The 21,821-nt window shown below is 39.0% G+C and overlaps 3 protein-coding genes across 4 annotated transcripts in view; 1 reads left to right on the plus strand and 2 right to left on the minus strand.

Moving 5' to 3' along the window:
- Positions 1 to 4,639, plus strand: part of LOC144628361 (trace amine-associated receptor 9-like) — a 180,227-nt gene extending 175,588 nt beyond the window's left edge. Inside the window, exon 3 of the mRNA XM_078486460.1 lies at positions 1,846 to 4,639. Within this exon, the coding sequence (XP_078342586.1) occupies positions 2,527 to 3,438 (912 nt within the window). The 5' untranslated portion in view covers positions 1,846 to 2,526 and the 3' untranslated portion in view covers positions 3,439 to 4,639. The remainder of the gene's footprint in view (positions 1 to 1,845) is intronic.
- Positions 1 to 16,697, minus strand: part of LOC144628356 (uncharacterized) — a 66,464-nt gene extending 49,767 nt beyond the window's left edge. The window contains exons 1-20 of one of the 2 annotated variants that reach the window (XM_078486456.1): positions 16,587 to 16,697; positions 15,984 to 16,060; positions 14,977 to 15,038; positions 14,308 to 14,371; positions 13,627 to 13,670; positions 13,040 to 13,088; positions 12,883 to 12,914; positions 11,562 to 11,607; positions 10,669 to 10,716; positions 10,179 to 10,210; positions 9,555 to 9,594; positions 9,308 to 9,349; positions 9,107 to 9,129; positions 8,798 to 8,843; positions 7,751 to 7,798; positions 7,471 to 7,502; positions 6,433 to 6,478; positions 5,885 to 5,913; positions 4,646 to 4,703; positions 657 to 814 (exon numbers count right to left, since the gene is read on the minus strand). In XM_078486456.1, coding sequence (XP_078342582.1) covers positions 752 to 814; positions 4,646 to 4,703; positions 5,885 to 5,913; positions 6,433 to 6,478; positions 7,471 to 7,502; positions 7,751 to 7,798; positions 8,798 to 8,843; positions 9,107 to 9,129; positions 9,308 to 9,349; positions 9,555 to 9,594; positions 10,179 to 10,210; positions 10,669 to 10,716; positions 11,562 to 11,607; positions 12,883 to 12,914; positions 13,040 to 13,088; positions 13,627 to 13,670; positions 14,308 to 14,371; positions 14,977 to 15,038; positions 15,984 to 16,060; positions 16,587 to 16,614 — 909 coding nt within the window. In that variant the 5' untranslated portion in view covers positions 16,615 to 16,697 and the 3' untranslated portion in view covers positions 657 to 751. Of the gene's footprint in view, positions 1 to 656; positions 815 to 4,645; positions 4,704 to 5,884; positions 5,914 to 6,432; positions 6,479 to 7,470; positions 7,503 to 7,750; positions 7,799 to 8,797; positions 8,844 to 9,106; positions 9,130 to 9,307; positions 9,350 to 9,554; positions 9,595 to 10,178; positions 10,211 to 10,668; positions 10,717 to 11,561; positions 11,608 to 12,882; positions 12,915 to 13,039; positions 13,089 to 13,626; positions 13,671 to 14,307; positions 14,372 to 14,976; positions 15,039 to 15,983; positions 16,061 to 16,586 lie in introns of those variants that run through there. The other variant, XM_078486455.1, reaches the window with a different exon arrangement.
- A 1,633-nt stretch (positions 16,698 to 18,330) lies between these two features.
- On the minus strand, positions 18,331 to 21,756 carry LOC144628106 (uncharacterized). The gene is made up of 2 exons (XM_078486165.1): positions 21,626 to 21,756; positions 18,331 to 21,544 (listed from the first exon to the last, which is right to left on the minus strand). The coding sequence occupies exon 2, from the start codon at positions 21,483 to 21,485 to the stop codon at positions 19,707 to 19,709; it is 1,779 nt and encodes a 592-aa protein (XP_078342291.1). The 5' UTR covers positions 21,486 to 21,544; positions 21,626 to 21,756; the 3' UTR covers positions 18,331 to 19,706.
- Positions 21,757 to 21,821: the final 65 nt, after the last annotated feature.

Below are 21,821 nucleotides of genomic sequence, written 5' to 3' on the forward strand. Positions count from 1 at the left end.
GGTCAGCGGATACCTTGTTTTGACAGCTGTCAATTGACTATGACATGTATTTCCAATATCAAAGATGTAAGCTGACGTTAACCATAACCTTAAACCTATTTCTGGAGTATGGCCCCCATGTTGGGGTGACGTCGTCGCTTGGGCGCACGCGCCCGCGAACCATGCCCCTAGCAATAATGACCATGAATAACCAAAAATATGGGTCTGTTAATTTTCTATGGGTATGGGGCTCTGCTCTGCGGCCCTTGCGGCCGCTGGGAGCTCCGCTATAAATGGCCAAACATACCTTCGAAGACACTTGCTCAAACGAACATAAACCTCCGTTAAAAATGAAAACAAGCCATACCTCCTTGAGAAACAAACGTATGTACCCAAGCCTCCTCCGCAATGAGAACACACAAACGAGACCAAGGGTGCATTTCTTTGGGAGAACCAAAATTGGATCATTGATCTTAGTTCACGCGGATACTTTGCTCCTATTAAGTTCTCAAAGACTTTCTAATCATTCTAACCTCGAAAATTGCTCACAATTTTTAAATTTTTAAAATAACAAATTACCCATGCCAGTTACTTTTATTATTTCCAAAAAATTATTTATAATTTATTACTTATAATAAAATATACTGATTACTTCAGTCAACTGAATTGCCTGAAAGTCAATGAAAAGTTTTATTTATTTGTTATTTATTTGTTGCCTTAATGGTTTATTTTTTGTACATGTTCGGGACTTATGATTATGATTCATAATCTCTCAGCGCCTGAGCAGTCGGTTGAAATATCTTGTCAAACGATTGGACTTCTTTGAAGGAGGGATCTGCAAAAAAGGAGAAAACATAAAGATAGGAGCATATCAGTGTCTCATTAATCAATACATAATATAGCAAAAGTTAAAGTATAACTTACTAAAGCGCACGTTTTGGTTGGGTAAGTTAGCGTTTACTTTTGGCCTATTATTTTGGTATACGCATGCAAATGCCTTCCAGGTTCAACTTTAGCGCGCGCGCTGATTTGACGCGACATGGCGCAAGCAATCAACGCGGTGCCTTCTGAAATATTGGAATTTAGTATACTTCTCACACCGTTTAATCAGCCTTGCGTTTTATCTTGTGAAATTGTTGCCCGCAGCCACGAACGTAAAATATATTTAAGCAGACTGGTCCGTATGCCTTTTCTTTTGTTTATTTGTGACCGTGCAAAGCCTGGGATTGTGACGTCACCGCTCTTATTAGAGCCCAGACTCCCTTTAGCTAAGCTTGGCTGAGTTGAAGTAAGAGTCCATGTTTCTTTCCTATAGCACAACGCTTCGCACCTCAACAAATCACAAGGACATCTGCTGCACTCGAAATAACTACCAACTATATCAGCTCACCTCTACAACATAAGCACTCTTATTATTCAACAGATGCGCGCGCTGCCCATATATGGTCAAAATGTTAACGATATCTGTCATCCGTACATAACAGATATCCTGCGATATTCGTAAGTTGCGAAAATTCGTCCGAAATCTTGTAAAGTGCTGCACAATTACAGTTTTTTAATGTGCAAAATGTGTTCCGTTGACAATTTGTTGAATAATAAAACAATTATCCTGCTCAATCTTGCGGAATATCGTCTGATTTTAGCTAAGTATCAGGCGATATTCCGCGCGATTTCGCAGGATAATTGTTAAATAGTGGCTAAGGTTCTATTTCATAATTAATGAAAGAAACTACGATTAAAGTCGAGAAGGTGGAAATAATCCGGTTTGCATTAGAACTCAGTGAAATTATTTCCGGGAGTCGTACTGCTGTGAAACATTCTGGAAAAAATGACTTTCATTTTACAAAGTTTTTATTTCCATTGCAGGTTTCTAAAATAATAAACTGCTAGCTGGTGAAGTCTCGCATAATTTATTTTTAAGTTGTCAAGTCTTGGAAGTATATACAAATATACCACCAGTCGATAGCATCTTAACGTCAACACGGGCTGCGAAAACACGCTCTAATTATCCATCGAACGTTGCATGATGATTGATCGTTTGAATTAACGACAGAGAACGTTTCGAGCAAACGGTCCAGTCGAGGTAAAAAGTGAATATGCCGCAGGCCCCTAACATTTTAGCGAGCAGTCGCAACCTTAATAAACGTGTACAGACGAAACGTTTTTCTAGGAAAGGCATTTTCAAGTTTCGTGATTACGGGAAAATTAAATTTCCATTTCAGATCACCTGCACTTATTGACTCATTTCACGCTACCAGAGTGCGCAACAACAAAATTGTTAATTTTGTCAAAGACAACAAACCTTACCCTTAATTTTTCACAGGGATTTAGAATTTCTAGCAGAGCTGACCTATTTTTTCCAGAATATTCTTAAACATCGACTAAGTTTAGATACACTTTGTCAGCACAAGTGGGCGTGTTATCAGCGACATATGAAATCATCATCTCAAATAACAAAGCAGGAACCTGATAATATTAAACCTTCGGAACTTTCTCAACTTCAAGCACCCTTTCAGATAAGCGTAATTTTTTGACTACCCAAGAGCAATGACAAGCTTTACTGGAGAAGGAAACTACACAAGCAAACTGAACCAAGCACTCAGCGAACCACCAGCAGGCATAGTTGAATTTTTTTCAGCTTTAAACATTTTTCTTTCCATCACCGCTGCTGTGGGCAATGCTCTGATCCTTGTGGCTCTGAAGAATGTCTCTTCTATTCATCCTCCGACAAAACTTTTCTTTCGATGTCTGGCGGTCACTGATCTTTGTGTTGGTCTTATTGTACAACCACTGTATGCTACCCGCATTATGTCTCGTGTAATTGAGATGAACGTGAATGTGCTGTACTACGTTCTGAACGTTTGGCGAGCTTCAGGTTTTACTTTATGTGGCGTATCTGCCTTGACCTCGACAGCAATAAGTTTGGACAGACTTCTCGCCCTGTTGCTGGGATTGAGATACAGACATACCGTAACATTAAGGCGAGTTCGTGTAGTCATAACTTGTTTCTGGCTAATTGCTGCTTCATGTGGATTACTCCGGGTGTGGAGAAAAGATATCGCCATTGAGGCAACCTCTGTTGTCTTAATACTTTGCCTGCTAACTTCCATTTTCTGTTACACGAGGATCCACATTAAACTACGACATCAACAAGCCCAAGTACAAAACAATGTCTCTCACGGACAACAGAATGGACGAGGGATTCCGCTAAACATAGCAAGATACAAAAAGACAGTTTCCAGCATTATGTGGGTGCAGTTGGCATTTGTTGCCTGCTATGTGCCGAGGATCATTGTGGCTGTGTTTTTTGCCAATGCAACAGAACATTTCGTTGCCTGGAAAGCTTCAACAACTCTAGTCTTATTCAACTCCTCTCTAAACCCGATCTTGTACTGTTGGAAAAACAGGGAAGTGAAACAAGCAGTTAAAGGCACAATTAGGCAGCTTTACTGTTCTTAAAAGACCAGCAGTCTTCTAGGATCGAAATAAAGTTGCAAAGTGCAATCGACAGTGTCCAAATAGCGTGAAAAAGATAGCTAAATCGATCTCTTACATATGAAAAAGTGCCTTCAAATATACTGGAAAAGTTGAGACAGTGCTATATTACAAACACTACGCTGGAAGACTGTAGATGCACCTTCCATTTCGGGTCATTCGACTCAAACGTAGAAGCAGCAAATTGTTTTAACTTTAACTTAGCTATCATGCTAAGTCACTGAGTAGAATGTATTAGCATAAACGCGAGGTTAGGTTTCACAACAGACATTTTCCATTTTGTTATTCTTCCTCGGATGAGTAAAAATCTACAATATTTACTAAATCTACCAGAATCAAAACCTTAGCTAACAGTAGTGTTTAAAGCAAATGTATTGAATACATTGTTTCTGGTGGGAAATACAGAATGCATGATAATTAAAATTAAGATAGTTCAAGTTAATAAAAAATTAAAACGTTTTGAATGAAATGAGGTTATCAAAGACCTTCTAGCCTCGATATTTTTTATTGATGCCCACGAATTTAAAATTAAACACCTGATTAATATAATAGTAATAGGACTGAGTGGGGTCCAATTCGGTCTGTAATCATACGAGTGTTTAACAAAATCCGAAGACTCAAGAAGACCGCGAAGCGGGAGTCCGATTTGTTTAATCACGAGTATGATTACAGACACAAGTGGACGACACGAATCTGATTGGTTCTAAGCACGCGTGCGCAGCTAAAATTTCCAATAACAAAGTATCCAATTACAAGCCGAGGTGTCCAAAAACAAAGTTCGCGTGCTGTGTACGCGCGCGCTCTTTATTTAGTTCCTTATTGTGACTGAATACTTTACAATTATTCCACGAGCGCGCGTTGGATATGAGATTGTAGATAGTCAACGAGGCGCGTGTTGGCTATAACGATCTGATATCCAACAAGCTCGAGTGGAATAATTGTTTCGTTAAAAACGCCTTGTTTCATTAAAAACGCCCAAAGAATTGGGCGTATTGCATAATTCTTCATATCATACTTAGCCTCATCCAATAATTGCTTAATATTCCTAAATTCTTCAGTTTTTTGACACAGTGAGAATAAAACCTCAACAGGAATTGAATTTTGTTATAGTTATGATTAATTTCTGAATTGTACTCAACTCATCCTCTTCTAATTAAATATACTGATATACCTCAGTCAACGGCTTAGTCTGAACGTCAGTGAGAACTTTCTGTAGATCGTCCAGCTCACTGGAAGGGAAAAGACAAAAGGGAAAACCATGACCATGGGTAAAAAAATGACTTATCTTTTCTTGACGTGAAATGTTGATATTTCACTCGAGAAATATTAGCATTTTACCAGTATTTAATACCAGTCAGTTAATTATGAAAATGTAGAAATTGCAAAAATGAGAGCTTTTACCATATGCTATGTAATTTTTTAAAATAATTAAAATTATAAAACTGTTTAACTTTAGTTTTGCAATGAATGAGAATTCTCGTACGTTTGCTCATTGGTCGAGAGCTACGGATGATGAGAGTGAAGACCAAGAAGATGACGTCACCTGTGACGTAGCCACAGGCAAATGCCCGATTCCCTCTATGACGCGCTTGCAGGGAATCATGGTAGTTGTATTCATCAAATCATGTGCGTGACTTAGCGACAATGAATACAACTACCGTGACGGCTTCTCCAAAAAACGAAAACCGGTTACTGGTGAGCTGTCAGTTGGAACATTTCAGGAAAAATTCCTAAAAACTCGTCAGCTCAAAATAGTGATCTCAGGAGCCGTGAAGCACCTACTAATGCCCTACCGAGCCCAATGCCCAGCCAAATACCCTACCAACCTTACTACGGGCAGGAGTGGGAAGGTCATTATTTGTCTTGCATCTACCCTTTGAACAATGCGACAGGTCAAATCTACCAGGAACTCGCCAGCTAGTATAGTTTAAAGGGTCATCGCGCCACACATGCAAGTCTCACCAACGCGACAAGATAATGACCTAGGTTGATACAAACACTTCCCGAGGTGGAACCAAGGGAAACATTGAAATTCGAAAGGAATAAAATTGACTGGTTTACAGATGGACATACAAGTCATTAAGTGTGTTGTTATTTATCACAACGAAGACGTTAGTAGATGCAGTTTGACGGTAGTCGTCGGTCGACATTCGCGGGTAACAATGCAATGTTACCCGCTGACGTCATAGATTTTGTAATGTTGCCCTCTCAAGAGACTTTTGGCAAGAAACAGTTTCATTGTTAGATGTCATGTGAACTCGAAGTAGCCAATGAAAGCGCGCGCTGTTGGGGGAAAAATTCCAGCTATATAAATTACAGTGAAACATTCTTTTATTCCCCCTCCGTAGTCACGTTCATAGTAAAATTCGTCAATATTTACGTACAATTAAACAAACTATATATTACTTACTTTTCCTTCTCGTTAACTTGCATCTTAGCCTGAAATAATTGGAAAAATGAGATAAAATAGACCAACTCTAATAAAATATCAACACAATACGAACGCCCATGTCGACTGTTTGAGTGCTTTCAAGAGTATTTGAAAATGTCAATTAAACTGTACGAACGAAATGCTTGTGTTTTTTTTGTGTTTGTGAAAACACTGCATCAAAGGAATTATTATCCAGTTTTCATGACGACAAATGGAACAAGATTTGTTAACAACTGCAAAAAGATCTGACATGGTAGCCTCAACAAACGTTTGCCAGTTGCCAAAAAATCATGTGTAATATCCCATTTTTGCAACCCGCTATGCAACGAAACGTTGCGTTGTAACATTCCTTAATTTTGTTGCATCGTCTGAACGCATTTTAACTAGAGCACTCGTGATAAAAACTAGTCTTTCACTTGTTCGTTTAAGATATTTTTTTGCGCAAATTTAAGACTAGCCAACACGGTAAACAGTAAAACCACAAGTTGAACGAAATATCCGTCAAAAAATTGTTGGATAGTGCTTACCTCAAGTCGCCAAACCGCAAATTGCCTTTCTTTCTTCTTAGCTTTTCTAGAATAGAAGAAATTAAATAAAGTCTCTTTCCTCTGTTGTAAAAATTTCGGTGTCACGAACCCTTTTGACTCTGGGGATCAAGAGGTCGTAGTACAAGTCCTGGCCAGGGTGGGGAAGGGCTATATTTGCTGAGTTTCTGGGCAAGACACTTTTTCTCTCATATTGACGAAGTACCGTGGCGTAATCTGACTGCAAGTTATGCAGGGGAGGAGGGGGTAGGGAGCTACTTGCGGTGGACTAGCATCCCGATCAGGAGAATAGAGATATATACCGTTCCTGGTTGTTTCATGCCGTGGAAACGAATACCGCCGGTAATGTGAAACTATTTCGTGTTTGCTTATTTTGGAGCAATTTGCAGTCGATTGAGAGTAGTGAAAACAAAAACCAAAGTAATCACTCTGGCCAATCACAAAGGACACAGACAATCCAGTGAACCAATCAAAACTCGAAGTTTATAATACATGTAGCCGGCGCAAAGCGCGGGAAGCAAAACGTGTGCGAGCGAGTCACTATTGGTTTTGGTTTTACAGTCAACTCTGTCTAAAACGGACACCGTCGGGACCGGCTCCAACTGTCCGTCTAAGAGAGATGTCAGTCCTATAGGGAGTTTAGTTACAGTAAAATGACTGAAGAACGGCATGGACCGGACCAACACCAGGTGTCCGTCTTGAAGAGGTGTCCGTATTATAGAGGTGTCCGTTAAGAGAGAGTTGACTGTACTGCCTGATTGGCTGAGAAAGAGGATCAAATTTTTTAAACCAATCACTAAGTGTAGTAATGCAGAACCAAAACAAATGTCAATTGCTTTCGATACTAAAGTGAAAACCGCTCAAGGATTTCTTTCCCAAAGTGTTCTCTTAGGTCAACGACTGATCAGGTGTCCAAACGCCATGCTATGCAGGCAAACAGAATTTAAATTCAGCAATTTCTTGATAGAAATGTAAAGGAAATTATATTAGTCATAGAGTTTTGTGATGTGAGTATCTTACCTTTCGCTGTTTTCGCACTCCGCTGACATGGTCTACGAAAACAAAGACAAAAAAAATCAATCAAATAAAAACGATATCCTCCTTCTTTATTACAATTACATTATATAGATATTCACCCAAAAGGGATTGGAATCTAACAAGCTGCGCGTGCAGCTATTTAAGTTACACGTGCCGCGTGTCTCCATGGTTACACCTTGGGATAGGTGCCAATGTAACGAGAGTGGTATGAACTGTTTGTTTTGAACTGTATTGAAAAACTTTTTTTATAATTAAAACTGACCTCCAACTTCTGATCTGCGTCAACTTTTGAACACTCCAGAGTGGTTCTCTAATAACAAGACAAGACAAGCGTATACAGTGAGAAACTGAATAGCATTTCGTTGTTGTTGTTCCGAGTATCTTTTCTGTGTTAGCCGTTAGTGTTAGAGAGCACTTTTCAACTGAGTGTCACAAAGCCAAAACAAAATCACTCTAGCCAATCGCAAAGGACACAGATAATCCAGGGAACCAATTAAAGCTGCCGGGAAGCAAATACCTTATTATAGAAATATATCGAGGCATTTCAACAACGCGAACAAGTTTACTCGTAATAAAATTAACGCGAATTTAAGAGAAGTTCTGGTTAAATGCTTATAGTTAACGTGTTTGCATCAATAAAATTAACGCGATTTTTGTAATTCGCGTTAATAACACGTATCGTTAATTTCCTATAATAAGGTAAGTGAAGCGGGCGTGAAGCGCGAAAAACGTGTGTGAGAAAATCACGATTGGTTTTGGTTTTACTTCCGATTGGTTGAGAAAGTGACACAAAATGTTTTAAACCAATCACATAACGTAGTTAAGCAAAACCAGAACAACTGCGAATTGCCTCCAGATCGGAGTACGAGCACGAGCACGACTTTCGAATTTCAATCCAGTTACTTTCTCAGAGCCCTCACTCCTCTCTGATGCTGACCAGTTGAAAAGAAGACTTACGGTACAAGATTGGTGTGAAATGTGATAATCGAAAGCATAAGCACTTGGTTTGAAAAGTCGTACACGTACTTAATCTTGTACTCATACTCCGATCTGAAGGTCCCTATCAACATAATTTACGCTCGATGTGAAGCATTATTCTAGTTTAACATTTATCGGCATACAGCTATTTTCTGACTTCGTTTATTCCAGTCTCTGTTTTCCTCTTTTTTCTTCCGGTTTTTTTCTCAAAAACCTCGTTTTTGTGTCTTTTCCGAGCTGATTGACAATGTGCTGATCAGATTTAACGTGGACTCTCTTGATTTCCATCATTTATTAATATTAAACTTCAGAATTAAACCATTTTACTTACTGTTTTGTCTAGTTCTTTCTCTTTCTTCAACAAGCCAGCCATTTCTCTGAGAGACGCAACAAAGTATCTTACATGGGTTTCGATTCCTTATACGATTAATTTCGTAAAACAAAAGTTAAAATTAGACAAAAACTTGCTGTTTTCATTTAGCATGGTCCTAGAAAATACGTCTTTCTCGGCCTGGTTAACTAAGCACGTTTCACGAGTTCTTGAACTAATCTCAAAACAATTATTGCTTTTGAAATAGTACGTGAAAATCATTTTAAAAGCCTATTGCCTGACCTTTCAAAGTCGATTTCAATGATTTACCTGTCGTATTCAATTTTAGCCATCTGCAAGAATGAAAAAAAAAAAAAAAAAAAAAAAAAAACAGAAATTAAGCAACGTTTTGAAGAAAACAAATCATTCTTGCAACCAACACTCATGATATGGTATTTCGTAAATTCTTTCTGATTAATTCGTTATTTTTTAGTGCAACCTTTTAAGAATGCATATAACATCATATGTTACCTTGAATTGTTTCTCGGCCTTAGTAGTGTCTGGGACTGACGCCTGAAAATAAAAATAAAATGTAACAATTCATGAATTTATATTCCGTGGACAGGCTCTCAGGTAGGGGCAGCTGTCGAGCGAGGCGGGGAGGGGGGACGGGGCGGGTAGCCACTGCCCCCTCCACCCTCCCACTAAAGAACCAATGTGAGACATTTGTTACCCTTGTATACCATAATTCTATTGAAAACAGTAATATTATAGTCACCTTTATCGTTTTAAGTTTCTGGTTTAAATCTGCAATCTCACTGTGAATGTAAGCAAAAGTTAACATAGGTATTCAATTGAAAAAAACATAAAGTAAATATAAAATTTTAACACTGTCCAATGGGGATTGCCGAACTAATTTATCGACTTGTGATATTATATGTAACAACTTTATCCTGTGCGACGATCAATAATTTTACTCAAATTTGTTTTTACTATATTTGTGTGTTAGAAACAAGAAAGGGGCACATATTTTGCCAGAATCCAGGGCCGTAAACAGACCTTTGCCATAGATGAGGCAGGATCTCGATAGGATGTTTTAAGGACATGCCCTCCAGAAAATGTGAAAAACTAGTAGCTCGAAAACTCTTTATTTAACATTTTTTTATTATGTAAAAACAAATCAATCCGGATATTATTTTCCCAACTAAACAAATTTTATTTTTAATTTTGGGTTAAAATCAAGACGAGGCACTTGTCTTGCCTCTTGCTAGTTACGGTTGGAATCTAGTTATTTTACGAACAGTTTCTCCGCTATATTAACCGGGTCAAAACTGATATTCACAAACGATCTTCCTTCAGTGAAATGGGATTTTTGAATTTTTTGATTAAAATAGTAACGCACCTTTCATGTTCCTCTTTTAACTGGTTCTTAGTCTGAAAAAAGCAACAAATGAGATTATGAAGTAATATATATAACACTCAAGACAGCATTTATCGGGATATCCAAACACTGAGAAGAGAGTTGAAAATACGACGCGCAGCGGAGTATTCTTTACGAAATTCGAGGTGTTTCGAAGACCGATGAAACACTGTCTCGACTGTTTGAAATATCTTCTCAAACGAAACTCGTACGGAGTAAACGGAGAAATAAAATCGTAACAATCTATGCTAATTAAGACCGGGTATCCAAACCTCCTTCACGGTTATGATTTTCTTTGTTTTAATTTGATGAATCATTAATGAGTTTAAGAAGTCGGTTTAAAATTTTAAAATACGTAGATTTAAGCAAACAAAGATCACGGCTTATGCAGACTTGAAAGTTAAATTCTGTTTACTTAAATTGGCGTAATTCTTATAAAACCTATCAACAACTGATACAACAAAATACAAACCTTGAAAATTAAAAGAGCCTTTTCCTTGTTCGTCACTAACTCGTTTATCTATTGCGTAAAGAATAATATGCAAGTTAGCAAGTGTACTTACAGTCAAACCGGATGTTCTTTTGATGGGAACTTTGCAATGTTGTGGTGCAATGTTCCAATGTTGATTGACAGTTTGCACGTCGCAACTTGCAACTTTTAATTCAAATTTGATCCGCAAGTTACGGCTTACGTTTGTAATTTTGAAGCGTAATTCCTAACTTAGCAATGTTAACTATTTACATGTCGCTTATTTCTTGCATTCTGTTGATCATGAACAGTCAAATAGGGGGCAATTATTTTCTGTTTCTTTGAAACAATGGTGGTACAGCCTCGTTTATACGGCAAAATGAAAACCGGAACTTAACAACTTGCTCGAGAAAATTTGAATTGAAAGTTGCACTTTGCGACGAGCAAACTGTCAATCAATATTGGAACATTGTGCCGCACCATTGCAAAGTTCCCATCAAAAGAACATCCGGTTTGACTGTAACTTTGTTTTAAATGACCGAAATTTCTAGATCAACTATGTCTAAATTGAAGAAAACCTTGTAAAAATAAAACACCGTAAAAGCTCTATATTACAAACAAATATATGTCAACTAACTTTGAAAACTGTTCAGCCTAACATTCGAAAAATCCATTTCTTAATTGATTTTAATCTTAATTTTATCCATTCGTACCTTCTTTTGCACTTGCCGTGTTACTGAAATATTCCTTCACTGCGTTTAGTGGTTATGTTTTTTTATTTCACTCAATTTAATGCAATTTTTAGTCTAAGTTTTGCTAAAATCCGTGACACGCTTCCGTTAAGTAAAAATAAAATATAAGTACTACAAAAGAGATGAGATTTATATGTAACTCACCTCATTTTTCATGTCTGTTACTTTGTTGCTGAGTTGATCAATAGTTCTAAGGATAAACAAATTGTTTTAATTCATGACTCACAGGCCTAATCGCAGTCTTAATAACAAATAATATGAGATATCGAGGTTACTATCGGCTAAGCCAACTATCAAAAGCCGAGAGCAGTCTAATAGTTTAAGCATAACTCAGTTAGGGCTTTCCACAAGTTGCGCGAGATTTCCCAAAAAGTTGCCCGTAATTTCTCAAAAAGTTGCTCAAAAGCTGCTCCAAAAATCCAAAAAACTTGCTTTGATTAATAAAAGTTGCTCGAAAGTTGCCCCAAAAAAAATCCAAAACGCTTTTATTAATTAAGAAAATGTCTCTAAATATATGCTAATGTCCCTTTGAGGGTAAGATTACTAAGCAGTTTTATGTAATTTTACAACAAAAGAAGTATCTAAATAACATTTTAAGGGGAAAATTCGGATTTCTTTAACTGAGAAAAATCGTGAAGATATCGATGACGTCATGTTTGCTGACGAGTTTTGTGATATTTTAATGCAGAATGAGCCGAAAGTTGAAACGTCTTCAGATGTTTCTCGAAAATCTTCGGCAAACTTCGTAAATCTTCGGAAACGTTCGCATGGCCTTTGAACAACACTCGGATAATCTTCGGAGATCTTCGGTCTAGAAATTGCTTAAAATGCAACAAGTTGCTCGAAAGGAAAAAAGTTGCTCGAAGGGGGAAAAAATGCTCGAAATATGAAAAGTTGCCTAGCAACTTGTAGAAAGCCCTAAACTCAGTGGCTGATTTTTTAAAGCAAAATATCGAAACAAAAAAAATCAACATGCGTGTGCTGTTTCGCACTGATTTACTATCTAATTTGCCGGTAAATTATCCATGTTAACTACTGTATAAAAGAAATCGAACAAATTTTTTCATGATCTGCACTCTTATAGACCATAGAAATGACGCCATACAATGTCTTTAACTTCGCAGTAAAACCACTTGAGTTTGACGTGCTCGTTTTGTTGAATATTCCTAAAGGAAGAAGTTTGAGAGGAATTTGAGCTGCGTCCATGTTAATGAAGCAGTGTATCATTGTAGTAGTCATTTTGCTCGAGGTACAAACATTCACATTGATCGAAAGTTTACTCAAAATCATATAATGCAAAGAAACAAGGTTGGTTACAAATCTTCCTTTTCATATCCTTTTCTTAATCCTTCTTAATACACGGATTACGAAAGACATACTTGAAAAATTAAGGCTAAATTTTGCAAGACACGCCATTGTCATTGTGACGTAATTAGTCCGTAAATAGATTAGCAAAAATACTTACTTTTGCAAACCTTCCTTTTTCTCTGCATTTAGCTACAATGAACAATCAAGCATGATCAGTGATAAGACAGTAGTTCGTTAATTATAGAAAATGTTTACAAAAACATTGTGCAAAATGGTGTACTTCAGTGTTAAAGTGTCTTGTCTTGTCCACTTACTGCATTCTTGCGGTGTTGAGCTTCTTGAATATTGTACTCATCAATTTGTCTGTAAAAAATGGAATAATTTTACTGTATTTCTTCAATTATGGTCAGTATGAGCGATGCCCAGTGACGTGGAAAAGGTTTGACTTATCAAGCTGGCGCTAACTCCACGTTCTTTATTTTGCAGGATTTTGAATTACAAAGCGATCAGAAGTGTTGCTTCCTTCCCTGAATTCGATGCTAGTCCATCACAATAAGTTACCCTCCAGTATTTTTGTCAAGTTGCTTTGACAATTCATCGGTACCCATTTTTACATCAGGGTGGGGAGAGGCACTGTGAGAGTAAAGTGTCTTGTCCAAGAACACAATACTGTGACCCTGGCCGGTGTTTAGGCTAAGACTTCTGACCCTCGCGTAACATCGTGGTCATCATCATCATCATCTGCTTCCTTATGTCTCCTCTGGGAGAATAGGGCCTATGGTACTTCATAGAAATTTTAAGCGTTGGGAGAGGGGGGATTGCGGCGAATTGCTTTGCATAACATTAGCGAAAATTTAGTATTTCCAATATCTACCATCCATGACCTATCGTTGATACCTACCGTCGTAGACTTTCGTTTTCTTCTTGTATTTTTGCTGCCTCGGCCTGTAAAGAAACGAAATATAACTCCATGTCATACATACAATGCAATTATGGTCAATTATACTCGAGTATGCTATAACACCCAGTAAAACGGACAACATTTTGTTCAACTTGTCTCGGGACATTGTTGCATTGCAAGTTGAACGAGATGCTGCGTGTATAGAGCGATTTTTACTTGAGTGTCGAAAGTAATTCACGTTTGCTTTGGTTTTGCATTACTACGCTTAGTGTTTGGTTTTAAAAACTCGCGCCACTTTCTCGACCAATCAAAAGTAAAACCAAAACCAATCGTGACTCACTCACACACGTTTTTCCGCGCTTCAAGCCATCTACATGTATTTACTTCGAGTTTTGATTGGTTCAATGGACTGTCTGTGCCTTTTGTGATTGGCCAGAGTGATAACTTTGGTTTTGGTTTTACCATACTCAAATGAAAACCGCTCTTACCACCTGCGTGTACGTAAGCAACTTGTCACGCAACAAAATGCAGAGTTGCAGGAAGAAAACCTGAGGGAAATTTAGGACGCGATTAGGAAGTGCTATAATGTTTTCGCTCTTTGTGGCTAAACCAGACAGATATACTTCATTACATGTCGTTACAAACGTGTTAACATGTTTTGAGGTTTTTTCTCTTTGATACCTTCATCGTCCCTATTTCGGTGTCAAGTCTTTTCCGAGCTTCCCTCGTTGCCAAATGAGCCTCTCTACAAGAAAATTGAAATGAAATGATAAAATCATATTATACGTAAAACTTTAGACAATGCATGCTGACTCTGAAAGAATACGCGCAACAATTTCAACGTGTGTCTATTATTTGTAACATTGCGCGAAACAATTTCAACAATTCGTACAACGTTCCGCCCGTGCACTGACGTGCCAAATTTATTTGAACCGTTTTCTGCCATTTTTCCCAATCTCTAACCTAAACACGACGATTTGTTTCTTTGTCTATACTTCTTTTCTCTGAGAGCAAAAGTACTAGCAGTTTTGTCTATCTTGCCTATCTTGCTTTTCCAGAAATGTTGTTCAAATTGCAGCATATGTCGAAGATTAATTGGTCAAACAAAAAGTTTCGAGCTCTCAGTTATTTTTATATCCTACTTCCTTTCATACATGTACAAAATCTGCAACATTTTAACATAACAGAGCACGATCCAGCCTCGTCCCCAGTCGTCCCCGGCGAATTTGGATGTGACGTCACCCGCCAAGCTTGTCGGAGTCCTCCTCCGCTCACTCGCATAGCGCGGTATGGCCTGGGGACGAGGCTGAGCACGATCATCAAGAGGTTATTTTTTTTACTTTTACTTACTCAACTTTAGCTGTTAATTTTTGTAACTTTTCTGTTTTAGTTTCATTATCAGCCTTGAGATCCTAAATCGAAACACAAACACGTTTAAAAAAACACATTTAAACAGAAAAGAATTACTGTATACTAAATAGCACTGAAGAGAAAATAATTCGACAAAAAGAAAAACAAGAATGGGCAAGACTGAGGAACATTGAGACAGACTGTGAAAGAGAACAAAATATTTTTGGCTAAACTTTTCAAAACGTGTGTACCATTTCATCTCCAATTTTCTCGAAAGTGAATGCAAGTGCGTTATCAAAGGCCCAGCAATACATAACCCGAGATCATGCTCTATCTCCCTACTTATCACTCCGGGGAAGGAAGCGTTCTTTTTTTCCTCTCCCTTTCAAAAAATTTTATTTCAACTTGCCTCGCAACACTGTTGCATTGCAAGTTGTGAAAAGTTGTAAAGTGTGTTGCGCGTATTACCTCCCGTATTGCAAGTTGCGGCAACATGTTGCACTAAGTTAAACTCGTGTCTGCTTTGCGCAATATGTTGCCATGCATAACAACACTTCACAACTTGCAATGCAATATTGTTGCGAGATAAGTTGAAGGAAATGTTACCCTATTACGAGGCCTTTATGAGCAGAAGGATATTCTCACTGTGTGCCCAATTTTCTAGTTTTCTCGTGATTGAGTAATCGCCAATGATGTACAAAAAGCTAAAATGGGCGATTTCGCACAGAGCCGACAGAACGACACCAGCAGATATACAGACTTAAAATTATAAACTTATAAAATTATAAAAGCCATGTAGAGTTAAGCGCGCAACGTTTTGTAATTTTTACATTGAAAATTGAAGTTGCAGCAAAGTGTTGCGCAAAGTTGACACTAACTTCAACTTTGCAGTGAACATGTTGCGGCTATTCGCAACTTATAACGCGCAACAACACTTTTCAATTTGCAGTGCAACACCTTATTTAATTTGCGCAAACTAGTATTTTCAATGTGAATATAATACTAACCTTGTTTTTCTTGTCAAGATTGTTGTACCTTTTCGAGAACTCGCTGTTAGCTGCGGGCAATTTTAAACTTCGGCGAACTGTTAAAACAATACACGTGTGATTCTAAGATTAGTTTTAAGAGTGAGAAAAACAGTTTTCAATTTTTCTACCAAATTATAACTCTTAAGTGGAAAAAACCTGAATGACATTTAAAAAAGGGAAAAGAATGAAGCGGGAGTAAAAAATTTTTGAAAATAACTGAGTGATGACGTGTGGTTGCTATGGCGTCTTATCACGCGTTGCCAAGGTTTTGCGCGTGCCGCAACAAGATAGATTTTCAACAACGATTTGTTTTTACCCACAACTAGCTAGAAGACAAATTTTGAAAAAAAGCTTTGTTTCGAGTCGCTTTTTACACTACAGCACTAACGTCCGCGAGGTTTTGTTTGGAGTTGTAAGGGTTTTTTAACGTCTCTTTCTCGATCTTCTCAATCGTTTAAGGCAGTTTCTCTAGTCTCCAGGTTTGCATTGCGGCAAATTCTCAACTGCAATTCAAAACTTAAAAGTGTAAAAATTTCCCGACTTGATCATTTTTCTATAATAACAATTGTTATTTAACCTCACCTGCGGAGTATCTGTGTCCAGATGCCATTGTATTCTTTCGATGTTTTATTGGTTTGCAGATCTTAACTAACTTCGCCCAGCGCTACTGGTCAACTGTAAACGCTCTCTGTATAAGTTCTGACGTGTGAAATGTTACTTTGTTACGTGAAGCTTGCGCCACTCGCAAACATTTGCGCGCGCCAGTATCTTTGTCTAGATAAAAATTGAAATGCGGCATTATTGACTTCGTCAGGGTTAAAAAATACCTCAGTTTAGCTTCGTCTTTTTGCCGGTTTTAGGGAGGCAAGCGTGGCCGAGTGGTTAGGGCGCTTGTGTTGTAATCTGGAGGTCCCCGGTTCAAGACCTGCCCCTGCCATTAGCTGGATTTGTTTCTCGGTTGTCCCGAGTTCAAATCCTCGATCACGCTTTGTACACAGCCAACTGGTCTGCCTCCTGCCAGTTGGGATTTTTAACCTTGTTATGTTCATTTAAATATTTGTTTCCTCTGTTTCAGTGGCATGCCTGTAAACTAGCTATCTCGAAGAGATATGAAGCTAAGTGCATGACCACTATAAACAACATTTACATTTTTTTACGCAACAAACAAACTTTTTGTAAGTAGATCAGGTTTCATATTTATCTTCAGATCTTGGATTCATTCCACTTTTGGGATAAACATTGCTTTGTGTTTAACATGAACAGGACAGCTGTCTATTCGAGTTATCCAAAACGAAATGAAGTATTTTCTACGCAAATATTGTGAATAAAGTCCTGGACAAGCGGTGTGACAGTGCATGCAATGTTGAACGTAAATTAACCGTTTGAAATTGTGATGAGCAACTTTGCGCACGACATTTTTTACGCGTATCAGCTATCTGCACATTGCGCGCAATGGCGTCGCAGTGAAACTATCAGCCATTTCCTTCTTCCTACCTTGTGTCCATTCGATCTATTACCCTAACGCAACAATCCGTTTTTTTGGCTTTGCTACTCTGAGAGCAAAAGCGCCAACTATCCTCCGGTGCATGGTTTCTTCTACATTTATGAATCCGTATATCGCTTTACGGGCAAATTGTTTCAGGGAAAAATTGTGGCCCATCATGGATAGGAAATAAGAACCTAACCAGGCATGTTTATTTGTCGGTACTAGATTGCCTTCTTCCGCCCTTATTGCGCGCAATGCTGAGCGCTATTCTTAAGTTGCACTTTTTGTCCACCATACACAGAAATTGTTGCGCGCAACACGATAAAGTAGAGACAGGGGCGGAAACGTTGCAATTTTGTAATGCGCAATGTTGCACCGTGCGTTCGGGCCTTCATGCCCTCTCCCCTCTAATTTTTTTTGTAATTTTGCTCCGTCTCGAGCCCCCGCTTTCACTTGCCTCTTGCGCTCTCGAAAAGGAAAATAACGGATACACTGGCTAGTCTATCTGTGTTATGCTCAAAACAATTGGTTCCGTAATTGAACAGATTTTTTTGGCAATTAACATACCCTTCTATTTTATTTGCTCTATCTACTAGGCGCGAAGGTATGGAGTGAGGTTAGATAGCGCATGCTTCTCACCCCTTCTCCCACAATGGTGGATATTATAATTCCTTCATATTTATACAATTGCACCCCCCCCCCCCCCCTCCTCCCCATCTATTGTTTCCTCCATTTGCCCCTTGGAATACAGTACTTATACAACTACCCGTTACCTTTGCAGTTTTTAGGGAAATAAAAAGTGGCTAAAGACAAATGGAAACTTTTTAATATATACTGTCATAAACACCTCAGAAATAAGAAACATTATAAGCTGCTAGTTTTACTGTAGGCATTTTTTTACAAATATATCACAAAACAATGGTATGTTTTATATTACGATAAATTGATTTCTTTGTGAATACCTGTTGTAAATACACTGCATTACAACTTATTGCATACTATTTGAATAAAGCACTATTCATTGGCAGAATCAAGGCTTGCAATGGGCTTGTAGCTCCATTTTGTCCAAACAAGGGCTTGGGTGAAGAGAAGCCAGGCAGCCCCCTTTACAAAGTGGTAATTTAGGACACCTTAATACCCGGGGGGGGGGGGGACTACTCAAAAAAGGTTTTAACGATATCCCTACCCTTTCATATACCTATACTTGTGAAATCCCTACTCTTTTATGTACCTGAAGCATGAAAAAGGTACCCCTTTTGGGCAGAGCCTCCCTGTATAGGCCATTATAGAAAGTGACCCCTCCCCCCCCCCCTTCCCTCCGGCTTCAATATAGAATCTCCACCTCTATAATACAGACCCCTACATAATATAGACAATCAGTGTCTTTGGTGTCCATATCGAAGTGATTGAACTGCATAGGAACTCCATTATTTAACACAATCTTATGTTTTTAGACTAGCTGATCAAAAAGGCCTCAAAAGACCTTAAAATAATATACCTGCCAGTTATTATGGTTACATTTTGCACGTTAGTTTAAAAGAGAAATATAAAACTACTGTTATATGTTTACAAGACCCGTGCAAATACGTTGTCAGAACATATCCATACCTCCCCCATAGGAGGTTTATTGATTTGAACCCCCACCCCACCCCTCTGGAAATTTCATTTTTGCTTTACACTTTTCTTTCAAAATTTTGGGTTTTGAAACCCCCCACCTCCACAGAATTTCCAATGACCTTCTGTGAGGTAGGGTATGGACATTTTCTGGAATGACACAATGGGAGAACTTGGCAGTCTTAGAGTAAAACTAACCCTCATTTGAGGTTCACAGTGGCAGTTCCATAGGTGCTCAAAAGGGAGGAGGGGCTGAAATGAAGATAAGCCCAAATTTGGAAAAAGAGGACCCTGGAGTGAGGGAGTGAGGGGAGTGAGAGTGGGACCCTTCTTGGTCCAATAGGGGGAGGTAAGATAGAAATGTTTTTGCACCTCATCACAACTTTTCTTTTCAGGCATTGGAATGAAGCGGGGGGGGGGGGGGGTTGGAGGGTGATGAAGCATCCCCTAGATCTGCCACTGGCTCAGTTCCATTTACCGGTAAACTTTCAACTTCATGTTCTCCTTAACTCAGTCTCATGATCACGTCAGGTTATCAGTAAACATGCACAACATACACATACATTATCTTATGGTAGCTTAAGTCATACTGGCATTGTCAATCATGATTGTGCCATTGATGATAACTGACGGGGAATCAAAGGCTCCCTTTCATCATCTCTTGTTTCTACTCTTGTTTCGGTACTACCAGTACTGGTGTTTCCTGTCGAAGATGATTGACAGTGTTGAGAATTTCCTGACTGCTTGTGCCGCCAGTTGTATTGGAACTGCGTCAATCTTCTGTTCATGATGAAAAAGTGAAGAAACATGTGCAAGCTGAAACCAAGATGGATGGGTGCCGCAGCCTGGAGAAATGTTGACATGGTGCTACTGATATGTGCCTGAGCTAGAAGCTTCTCGACTCGACCATTGTATTCATCCACAACAAATGAGATAACCAGTGAAAATAATGCCATCATGATTGTCGATACATAAAAATGTTTTGCTCTAAGTCTACTGCTCTCTCGGTCACAGCCAAAGTGTGGACCCATTTTGACAAAGAAGTAGAGCTGGAAAATGATTGTGATGGCGTAAACAAAGTCCTTTAGTGTTGTCCAAGTGAGGTATTGGAACAGTTCTGCATTGCTGGATGCCGAATATCTAGTGGCCCACAGAGCGCAGTATGAGGCTTTCACAAACCAGAAGATGAATCCGATGGTGCCCATGAAGCAAACCATGACGTCAATAGCTTTAGACTCTGTTTCACGCCACTTGCTTCTGTTGAAGTTAAACTCGCCATCATTTTCAACAATGCTCACATTTCCGTAAAGCAACAGAAGGCCAAAAACTACAACAACGACACAGGCTATGATGGGGAATACATTTGACCATTTACCAACAAATCCAAGGTACTGAAGGCCTGCGACAAGCTGGGTGGCCATCAAAATGAGACCAATGACATAACCATAGCCCGAGGAATGGGAAATCTCCACATTCACGACCGCATCATAAGAATCTTGCATTAGCGCCTCGTTAGCATCGGGATCAAATATCTCACGTACATGCCGATTTGTGCGTACTTCCATCAATTCTAGAGAATGCTCCAGAAACAGTAAGCAGCACAAAAGTCTGTAGTCAATAAGCAAGGCATTGTATGCAGATTTAACAATGGAAAATCCATCGCCGAACAGTTTGACTACAAATTCATTATCAGAGCGCGATGTTACTACCGAGTCAACCCAGAAAGCAAAATTGAAGACCGAGATTATCTTAAAGAGCCATGAACATGCCATGCGCAGATCACCTCTGGCAACTTTGTGACGCAAGCTAAAGTAGTATAAGCTTGCCTGGACAATCTTCTGTACCAATGCCGTGTACAATACCGCTGCATATGTCGTATTTGGTGCCTGTTTAGCTGAGCCAATAGCGAACAATAGTTCTAGGATACTCAGCGGAACAGTCACAACCCAAATTATGAGTCCCATGCTGCCATGCATGTATCCAACCGGAAGTCGTTCATAACCGTAATCGTCTAGGGGTTGGTCGGGGGAAGCGTTCTCGAACAACACCGCACTTCCCAAAATTAGCACTCCAATTCCACAGAAGATCAGTAAAGTTAACCGATACACTGCATAAACTGACTGCTCAGTGTAGGAACTTAGCGTTGTAATAACAGTAAGCAAAGCTCCGAGGAAGAAGATTACAACTCCGATGCGAGTTTCCACGATGTGGCGACATAAACGCCATTGGTAATAGACAAACAGCGTTACACAAGCCAAGCCGTAGAGGAAAGATGCAAGAGTTACAAGAATCACGGCCGTTGTGAAGGAGACATCAAGCGTTACTTCATTGGTGCCGTTTTCTGAGCTTGAGATCGTGTCTTGAGCGATCGAGACTCGCATCTTGACGAACCAGAAATGTGCTAAACTTTGAATTCCAAGTTCTCACTTTACAACAATCGCTGCAAAATTTGATCAGCAAACGGGTCAGTTGGGCAAATCTGGGAAAATCAGAACAAAATGACAACGAAAAGTAAGCTTACCTTTCAGATATAAAGTTTTGCGAAGTTGTATTCTAAAGTTGCAGAGGTCATGAAACTTTAAAGGCCCCCTCCTCGTGATCTGAGTTTTTGCAAGGTTTGAGTTCCGGGGTTCCCCGAAAAAACACCGGAAGTCAAGGCGAAACACGCAATGGCCTTTATTAGCACACGGAACAAATTCCATCGGGTAGGGTAGGGT

The sequence above is a fragment of the Oculina patagonica genome, chromosome 10 (assembly GCF_052425735.1).
Source record: "Oculina patagonica isolate OP01 chromosome 10, crgOcupat, whole genome shotgun sequence".
Taxonomy (NCBI): domain Eukaryota; kingdom Metazoa; phylum Cnidaria; class Anthozoa; order Scleractinia; family Oculinidae; genus Oculina; species Oculina patagonica.